Source organism: Perognathus longimembris, chromosome 11 (genome assembly GCF_023159225.1).
Source record: "Perognathus longimembris pacificus isolate PPM17 chromosome 11, ASM2315922v1, whole genome shotgun sequence".
NCBI lineage: Eukaryota > Metazoa > Chordata > Mammalia > Rodentia > Heteromyidae > Perognathus > Perognathus longimembris.
The window spans coordinates 39,310,169-39,320,256 of record NC_063171.1 but is presented as its reverse complement, the minus strand read 5'-3'; the positions used below and the strand labels follow the sequence as shown (position 1 = coordinate 39,320,256).

The 10,088-nt window shown below is 52.1% G+C and overlaps 1 protein-coding gene across 4 annotated transcripts in view; it reads right to left on the bottom strand.

Annotated features, from left to right (window-relative positions):
* Positions 1 to 10,088, bottom strand: part of Mef2d (myocyte enhancer factor 2D) — a 33,561-nt gene that overhangs the window by 17,358 nt on the left and 6,115 nt on the right. For all 4 annotated transcript variants that reach the window (XM_048356429.1, XM_048356431.1, XM_048356428.1 and 1 more), the window contains exon 2: positions 3 to 190. In XM_048356429.1, the coding sequence (XP_048212386.1) occupies positions 3 to 56 (54 nt within the window). In that variant the 5' untranslated portion in view covers positions 57 to 190. The remainder of the gene's footprint in view (positions 1 to 2; positions 191 to 10,088) is intronic.

The following is a 10,088-nucleotide window of genomic DNA, read 5'->3' as shown; positions in this document are numbered from 1 at the left end:
ACCTGTCGATTTCGTTCATCAGTGATTCGCTGGATCTGAATCTTTTTCCTCCCCATCTTCTCTGGAGGTCCTCAATGCTAGGGAGGGGAGGGGCTGATGGGTGGCAGGTCTGAGTGCACCTCACACTGTGCTCATTAAAGTCCGGGATCGGTGCTCAGTTCATGGTCTGTAGGACCTTACCCACAATGTCCTGAAAGGTGAGAGTCACCAAGAGGTCTGTCAGCGCTCCCTGGGGAGGTGGATGAAGTTCATAGCACCTGTGAGAACCTGGTTCAACATGAGACATTGCAGGCTCCCTGAGGCAATGGCATGCCAAGCTGGGCTCAGCTTGGGGCCCTGGGCCAGGCCTTTGCCCCACCATCAGGCTGCCATCAGGCTCCAGATCAGACAAAGGACACAGAGCTCCTGGCTTCTCAGGGTCTGGGTCTTAGAGACCATGTCATTCTTCGCCCTAGTTTACGCTGGCTCCCCAGCTGCCCCCTCTGGCTTGGAACCATGGCTCCCATTCTGGATCCTACTAGGGAGTACACTGAGGAATGCCAGTCAAAGCAGTGGCCAGGGGATGCCTGGTGCCAGCAAAGCATCACCTCTCACAACAGGGGTCCTCACATGGAATTGGGAACCCTGGTGTGTGTGTGGGGGGTGGGTCCTACCATGGGGCTGCAGAATCCCAGTCTCTAAGCAGAGCTCCTCTGCAACAGTCTGCTTTATCCAGTGGGCCTTGGCCTAAAATATTTATTTGAAGAAAGCTCTGATGGTCAGCAATTGTTTTTTCTTTTACAGTGTTGGAGATAGAACCCAAGGCCTTGCACCCTTCCTTCCTTCTTTTTTGCCAGGCCTAGGGCTTGGACTCAGGGCCTGAGCATTGTCCCTGAGTTTCTTTTTTGCTCAAAATTAGCACTCTACTACTTGAGCCACAGCACCACTTCCGGTCTTTTCTGTGTATGTGGTGCTGAGAAATCAAACCCATGGCTTCATGCATTCTAGGCAAGCACTGTACCACTAAGCCACATTCCTATCCCTCCTTCTTTTTTTTGGTACCAGTCCTGGGGCTTGAACTCAAGGCTTGGGTGCTGTCCCTAAGCTTTTTTGCTCAAGGTTGGCACTTTATCACTTACGCCACAGCTCTACTTCCAGCTGTTTTGGTGTTTAATTGGAGATGAGAGTCTCAGGCTTTCCTGCCTGGCTTGGCATTGAATCCCCATCCTCAGATCGCAGCCTCTTGAGTAATTAAAATTATAGGTGTGAACCTTCGTGTCCAGTATGCATGCTTTCTTTTCTTTTGTTTTCTTTTCCCTCCTTCCCTCCCTCTCACCCTTTCTTCCTTTTTCTTTTCTTATTTAGGGCTGGTACTATGGCTTGAACTCAGGACCTAGGCACTGTCCCTTAGATTTTTCACTCCACTTACAGCTAAAGTATTTCAGGCTCAGCAGGCCATATAGTCCACTGTAACTATTCATTTCTACCATGGCAGTGTGCAAGCAGCTGAGGGCAACAATGAACAAGTGAGGAGGGGCTGGGCTCCAACAGAATTACATGTACAAAAGGGGCTCACTCTGATCACTCTTGCCCTAGAAGTATTGGCCAGGTCTAGGACACACATTAATCTGAATTTTCCACTCTTTACCATTTAACACCCATAAATGATGTACACTGACAAGGACCCTCACAGCCAGGGCATGAAGGATTCCCATCTTGGTATACCTGTAACCCAGTCATGGTCTACAATCCCATTCTCAGAGCAAAGGTTAAAAAATGGGACCAGTGCATTGTGTATCTCTGGGGGAAACTGTGGGACGGGAGGGGCACATGGATGGTAGCTTAGTTTTAAGTCAGAAAAGATGTATGCTATCAGGTTTGTATGGGGCTACATAAGTTGAATGGGCCCTCAGAGGCTAGAAGGGCCAAGGGTGGGATGGAGATGACCTCAAGGACTCTTAGCTCTATCATTCCAGCAGTCTCTGAAACTCTGGAACTTTCTTGAAGACAGCAGAGGTGGGCATGTTTGCTAAAGCCATTTCAGTTGTGTCCTGGAAGGAGCCTGACCCAGAGAAGTCCAGCCTTCCCCTCAGGAGTCCCCTCTATGAAGTCCCTGCCCAGACAGCCCATTACAGAGTATAAGGACGTAGACTCTAGTGTCCATATGACCTTCAAGTTGGGCAGGCCACAACGGAGATGACAGAGGACCCTAGCCCCAGATCCCACCACCAATAGCTGCTGAGCGTCCCTGAATCTTTCTAGCCCCACACTGATGCCCCAAAATTCCACAGTAAATGCTGAAGGTCAGCCCAGCATCCTAGCTGTGCTGAGGAGAGCGAAAAGGAGAAGGATCTGGACCATCACAGGGCTGCTCCCTCAGCTCAGCTCTCTGTTCTGCCCCTAAGCATAGCTCCATGCCCCTCCTCAAAGGCCTCCCTACCCTTATCCTTGCCCTTAAAGTATACTATAGTCAGTTCCTACAACCTAGGATACCACCAGTGGCTCAGCTAGCTCTGACTAGCCGAGAACAAGTGCCAACCATCCCTCCCCTTCTTCTCCCATAACCCTAAACTCCCACTGACCAACCCAAGGAATTTGCTTGTTTGTGGGGGCAATCTAAAAACTGCTTTCTCGAGTTGCAATGGACTAGCAAGGATGGGAGGGTACGGGGGCCTATGACAAGCTGACTTTTTATTGTATTTTGTTTTGTTTTGAGACAGGGTCTCTGTAGTCCCAGCTAGCCTGTAACTCACTATATAGCCCTACCTGAGCCTCCTGAGTGCTGGGATGATAGGCATGCACCACCATGCCCAGCTCTGCCAAATAGGATTCTCTGGCTCCTATCTAGACCGGCAAGTGCAAGAACTCCTGTACGCTCTGGCTCCAGCAGCTGTCCTCGTTCTCACCCCCACTTTCCTATCTGCCTCTCACCACCCTTGTTCACAAGCAGTTGCTGAAATGGAATCTCAGCTTATGGTCAGCACAATCGTCACCAAGCTGGAAGAAAACCTCTTATTGTTCTCATGATCCTCAAAAAGCCACTTCTGAAGTCTTCCTGTACTTACCACAAATGTAAATAATTACAATTCTGTGCTGCTATTGAACTGCCTGGCTTCCCTATGAGACTGAAACTTCATGAGGGCAGGAACTAGATCTGCCTTTTTCATATGCTATTGCCAGTACTAAGGAGCTCAGAAAATATCAGAAGACAAGATTATTTTGTTATGATCATGTGGTAAAGTCCTTCTTGCAGTCTAACTTCTGTCAGTCTTCCTGCAGTACAGCTTTTCTCACTTTTTATCTTTGGTGCAACTAGAACCTTTCTTTCTCTACCATCTGTTCTTGAAGCTTATCATTTTGGACATCAACCACCCTCCAAACCACCTCTGCCACCCTCAGATTGGCTAGTAGTTTGCAACCCTCCTTATCCTCAGGTTGGCTGGTACGGAGGGTGAGACTCTAAAGTCTTCTAAGGAGCAGCCCTAAGCACATGGAGATGGAGAGGATGGGGTTGCTTAGGCAACTGTCTCCTGGCAACCAGCTCCCTGGCTGATCTCCTACACCCCCCCACACCCCCGCCTCATGCTGGGGGAGCTGGGATGTGAGAGGGATCAGGGCTGAAAAGGCAGAGAAGCCATAGAGATCCACTGAATATCTTCTTCTGACAAACACAAGTCAGACCAGGCCCCATCTATCACTCCTCCCTCCAAGGTAGCTCAGACACTTTTGCTAATTCCATGCCTTCTAGGTCCCTTTCCCCACTCTGCTCTCTCTCTCTCTCTTGTCAACGTTTCCAGAGGTGGGAGGAGATGTTCCTGCCTTGGGCAGTTCTTCCTCCTATCTAACCAAAACCTCTCCTATAAAGCAAGCTCAGGCTGTACTAGCCTTTTTCCTCTTCTGCTATCCATTCCACATTGCCCTTGGGCAAGAACATGAACTCAACTATGATACTAGAAGAAGGAAGGCTAGAGCCAAGACAGGCATGAAGGACCCTAAATTGACCCTACTGGAAGGTGTAGAGGCTGATCCTTTCCAAGCTTCCTTATCCCATTAGGAGATGTTAATGAACACCTGGACCTCCTTAATTAGTCCTCTGCCTAATTACCTAACCAACTGCCAGGAGCCAGAGGCCTGGGCATCTGTTCTCCAGATGTGGACTCTGTTCTCCAGCCTGACTTCGTCCTGGTCCACCTCTCCTCTCCTGTGTGCTCTTCCTCTAAGAAGCCCACTCCAATGCCCTGGCCAGTGGCTGCTTCTTCCCTACACCTTGGGACTTGGCTCTGCCTGCCATCTGCAGCCCTGGGCTTGGGAGAGCTTGGACTATTGAAGAGTTGGGGGTCACCAGGATGGCCTTCCTGTTCTGACAGCCCCAGGACCTGCCCCATCCCAATTCCAGGCACAGCTTATGGACATCATCTGTGTGTGTCACTTCCAAGGGCTTGGAAGACTTGAGCTGCTTGCCTCAGACTCACCAACTCTAAGGATAGGGCAGGGCTGGAGAGGGGCTTCCTGTGGAGATGGAGGAGGCCCCAGGATTTATGGTAGAAGAAAGAGCAGTTGCAGAGAAGCCTGCAGTAGAGAGCAGCAGCAATACAGAGGTCCATCCGACAATGTTTTTGACAAGGCTGAGGGGACCCAAGAGCACTTGGGATCCAGAAGGATCCCATGGACAGCTATTTTCCCAAGTTGACTACCCAATAGGAACTGGGACGGTGTTTATATGCAAATGAGGTACAAATGAAATGCAAAAGGAACCCTAAAGGATCACTGGTTTGGAGGAAGTACTGGAGAAGAAACAGGCCCTTCCCTCCCCAATGTAACACCTCCCAGTACCTGAGCAATACTCAAACCATTCTCAGGTTTCAGAATGATGCTATCTCAGTTCCTATATGAGGGGAGCGGGGATGGGGGGGGGGACAGGGCAGCCCCCCTGGAACAGCAGCTGCATCAGGGCTGAGCTGGGCTGTCTGTCCTTCCTGAGGAGCTACAGAACTCCTTTCCAATTCTAACCTCAGTCCTCCCTCTGGTTCCTCAGGAGAGACCCATATTTTTTTCTTTATTCTCTTCTACCTCTATGGACTCTCTGTCCCAGTGGCCATGAGCCAGATTCAGGGCATCTGTTCCCCAAGTCCCCACCCCAGTGTGGGTCAGAATGGAGCAGATGCCCATAGAGGCTGAGTGGATGCCTACATGCCACAGCAATGGACTTCTTCCCCACAGTGAGACAGTGAGAAAGGGATCTCTCATTAGGCAGGCCTTCCTCCCTTCCTCCCTTCCTCCCAGGCTGCTTGGGGCTGCAGGCTGGGGACTGGAGGGGAAGGCAGGAGGTGCTGGAGACAGCTGTCATCCCTCCTCCCGCCCCTTCCCTGTGGCTGGGCTGCAGGGCATGAAATAAGCAGCAGGCGCTGGGGGAGGGGGTGACAATCCAATCCACCTGTCACCCCCACAGTCAGGCGGCCTCAAGCAGCCTGCTCACTAACGAGGGAGGAGGCGTGGGTGAAGCAGACATGGGAGGGGTGGTGGTGGAAGGGGACAGACACATAGACACAGGAAAAGAGAGGAGAGTGGCAGTAGTCAGAAGGCAGTGTGGGGCACAGGTGAAGGAAGACGAGGTGAGGGCGGCTGTCAGGTGACCAGACAGACCCAGAGAAGCAGGGAGTGTGTGCAGGCTCAGATCTGGACTCTGGTTTAGTGCTGGGCACCCTCCCTGCCCTCTGAGAACTTGTGGTCCAGCCAAGAGGCAAGGAAGGGCGGGTCCCACACTTGGAGAGGGCCAGGGAAAGCCAAGGGGACCCTCAGGGGCCTGGGAAGGAGCATCTGGACTCTGCCAAGCCTCCAAAGGGCAGGCAGGCCCTTAGAGGAGCAGAGGTAGGTTCCAAGATCCAAGATGCCTAACTCAACTTTTGATCTGTCCTCAATTCCCACCTGTCCCCAGGACTAACAACTTCCCGGTGTTATCTGAACCTCAGCCCTGGGGCTGCCCCCAAAGCAGACACCAAGGCTGAGGACCTTCGGGCCATCACTTTTCTTCACCCCAGTCCTATGGTCAGATCCCAGCGCATGGCCCCTGTTTCAACCCTTCAAAGTTCAGTCTGGCAGGCTCTCTACCCCAAAACCTGGTTCCCACCATCTTCCCCTCCCTCAGGGACTCCCTTCCCCCAGCCAGCAGCTCCAGGGCTGGGCAGGGGCTATTTTTAGCCTGGGCACTGAGCTAATTTTAACTCACTGACAGGGGACCTGGGGGCGGGCTAAGGGGGAAAGTCTAGGAAAGCTGGGCATGGGTGGGGTGGTCTCAGGTCCCAGGCACCTAAAAATGCAAGTTGGGGACAGGTAGTGAGGTTCTGACACACATAAAGGATGGGACCTGGCGTGAAGAGCCTCTGGGGTGGCGTGGGGAGCAGGGTCAGGAGCCCTCCCCAGCTTCCGCTGGACAATTCTCCCAGGCTCCACCCAAAGCTTTCCGCTCTCTCCTCCCTGGCAAGCCTCCTGGGATAGGCTCATCCTGTTCTCTGCTCAGGAGATGCCTCTCCAGTGAGGGTCTGTCTCCAGAGCAAACTCCACTGTTTCCTTAGCCTAGCCTGACCTTCCTGTAGTCTAGCTCTCATCCTTCCTGCTGCAGCTGTGAGGCTGTATGGCTACCTATGGAGGCTCCTGCACTTCCCAACCAGTCTGGCCTACCCTTCATGGCCTCTAAGTTTCTCTCTAGAGAAAGCTCCTGTAGCCACCAACATGACCTTGAGAATAATTAGGGACAACAGGAGATAGAGTACTTGTAGAAAAGGGGTGAATGATGTTGGCAATGATCAGGGGAAACACAGAGCTCTGGGCTGGGACTACAGGCCTGGGTGCTAGTCCCCGTTCCAGCTCCTCTATGTGACTCTGGGTCAGTCAATGCCCCTCCAGTGTCGCCCTAATGGCCAGCAAAACAGACTGTAAAGTTTTGAGAGCTCTTTCTGCCCCCGAGGTTCTGCTCCCATGTCCTGTGGAGAAGCTGGAAAGAGAGGGGTAGGATGGTGTGATTCCATGGCAAGGTAACCAGAGATGGCCTGGTTGGACCCATTATTTACCAGCTGGCAAGAAGAGACAACATGGAGAACAGAGGATGGCAGGAATGTGCATTAGAAACCGTCATCTCCCACTAGATAACCAAGAGTTGGCTGAGACTCATGACCAGCCAAGGCAGGTACTCAGGACAGGCACACAGGACCCCAAGGCAGAGGTACAACAAACCCAGTCCTCTCACGTACCTGGAACACCACTCACATCAGTGCTGGGGGCCTCTAAGGGTCTCTGTCATGGTCTGGCCCAAGGTCACTGCCATGTCACTGGTGGGGCCAGGCCAGTTCTGAAACCCAAGCTGTGCCTTCTGTCTCACCCCGCCCCAGCAGGCCTAGCAACAATGAGTCACTACTGCTCATTTGCATGAGGATTTGCATAGTGTCTTTGGCCTTATTCCTTCCAACTTAACTTCCCATTCCAGGGCCTGGGTCACCCCTATCCAGAATCCCATGACATTTAGGAACCCCAAGCAGAGGTGGAACTCCAGGCCTCTGGCCCCAGTCTTTCCCTCCAAAAGGCACCCTCAAATGTCTAAACATCCCCAGTCGTTGGCTAGAGCTCCATCTATCCGGTTGGTCCTCCAGGCCTGCCAGATGGGATGGGGTAAATCATGAGGAAGAAATGTGCACTGCAGCTACCGGAATCCAGTAAAGTTCCCAGAGCAAAGGGTACCTTGGCCTGTGGCTCCCAACACCCACTCCCCTCCCTCCTAGTGCTAAGGATGCACCTCAGCAGCAGGATGAGACAGAGCTTTCCTATGTCCAGTTCTAGCATCCATTCCCAAGAATGCAGCATGAGAGAACAGGACCCAGTGCAGCAAGTAAGATATCAAACTACAGGGCTGGGAATGTAGCTTAGTGGTAGAGTGCTTGCCTAGCATGCACAAAGCCCTGGGTTCGATTCCTCAGCACCACATCAACTGAAGAAGCCAGAAGTGACAGCTGTGGCTTAAGAGATAGCCTTGAGCAAAAAGAAACCAGGGAGAGTGCTCAGGCCCTGAGTCCAAGTCCCAGGACTGGCAAAAAAGAAGATATCCAACTACAGAGGACTTCTCAGGGTGAAGTCCCTGAACTCAAAGTCATCTCTGGGGCTCCAAGTTGCTTTGTCTGAAGCCACCCAATCAAGCATGGGTACCTGGCAACATATGGGCAGGCATGGAGGCCATGGCATTGTACTTCTACCAGTGGGAGCTGGCAGACAACAGTCCTCAACCTGCTTTGAAATTTAATTTCCATTTGACCATTATAGCAGCTATACTTCAGTCATACCCACTCAAACAGTGAAGCCCCCAAAATGTCTCCTACTTGGGAATTCCTTCCTATTACCTACCATCCTTCCCATAGTAGCCAACCCTAACAATATAACCTAAACCCATTTCAGTCACCTGGATAAGAGTGGTGGACAGGGGCCCCTGGCCATCAAAAGACTTTACTGAGAAGAGGTGGGGGCGGTTGGGACGGTTAATGTGTCACCTTCCACCTCCTCACCCTACTTCCCCCTGGGGTCCCAGGAGACAGAAGTGAAAGTGGCAGCTGGGGCTTTGGGGGCAGTCAGCTTGAGAGCCGTTGGGATAAGTGTAAATGCCCCTAGTGCTGGGTTTGGGCTGCCTGCCATTGCAGCCAGTAGACTGGCTGTTTAGATGAAAGAAGGTTCTTCCCATGGAAATGGGAGCAGTGGGGAATGATGGCATGGGCTCTGGCTAAAGGAAAAGCAGGCTAAAGAAGAAAAAGTGAAGAGAAGCAGGTAATAGGCATTTCGGAAAAGCACTCTCTTCCAGGGTACTGCTTTTTCTCCTGTTTAGAGCAGCAAGAGCCTTTCTCCTCATCCTAAAGCAGGGCAGAGCTGCTTGACTGAAGCAATTTTGGCAGGAGGGGGCAGGGGTTCTGGTCTGGGCCCTCAGCCTAGACAACTGCCCTTGGAAGGGGAGGAACCCTTGGAAGGAGAGGTGAAGGGTAGAAGAGAAATGCCCACCTGTGCTTACAACAAGGGGACAGGGGACCAGAAAGAGGCCAATCCAATCAGGGAAAGCAAATCCTCCTAGAGACATCACGACCTCGAGAATCCACCAAGGATTTAAAGGGGCCGCTCAGGGCAGTGACTGGGTCTCCTTCTGACTCAAAGGACAGTCCTCTAAGCCCCTGGCAGTGGGGGAGGCCTGGCATGGTGGCTGTGTAGGCTTGCTGAGGCGGCCAGCCAGGCAGCTCTTACAGGATTAGCTTGCTACTTTCAGGAAAGGTGCCAGGTGAGGCTAAGATGCCTGGCCAGATGGAGGGGGCCCAGGTGGGTAAGGGGGTGGGAAACAAAGTGATACAAATACATGTCCCCAGATCTGTGCTCCTTACCAATACCTGGCATCTCATTCCTTCATGGAGAATGTGCAAGGACCCCTCTGACTTCTATCAGTAAGGACCTTCCTTGGCCTGCCAGTCATTCCCTGCTTGCCTTTCCTATGATCTAGAGCTCTCTCCTTCCTCTGAGGGCAAGTCCTGCCTGCTGTCTATTCTCAATTTCTCTGATGGATTTTACAACCAGGGCCCCACCCCTGGGAACAGGTGAAGGTTTTTTCTCTCTCCAGCCTCAGCTCCCCACCAGCAGGGTGACAGGTGGGAGAAGACAAGAAAGAACAGCTGGGCCAGGACACCTGTCCCCACCCAGGCTGTCTGCCCCCCCACCCCCAGCATGCCACAAGGAATGCATGGGGTTGGGGGGAGGGGGAGTTAACATGGAGGTAGGAGGTTCTGGGTCTTGAAGAAAAGGTCCTAGATGTCAAGAAGACAGGCAACCAGAAACACTTGAGAACAGCATTCAGGATGCACCCATTTTCCAGGACTAAACTACTACTAGTACTCACCCAACACAATACATGCGCTACAAGGAAAGATTCTAGGTTCAAGGTCTCCCTCATACCCTCTTGATCCATTCATTCTCTTGTCTCCCTGTCATTTGGTCCAACTGGATCAAGCAAGATCTCCCTACAAAACCAAAAGCAAAACTCTCTTCTCTCTACATATTCCCTTCCTGCTGTTCGCCTGCCTTTGGGCCTTAGGAAC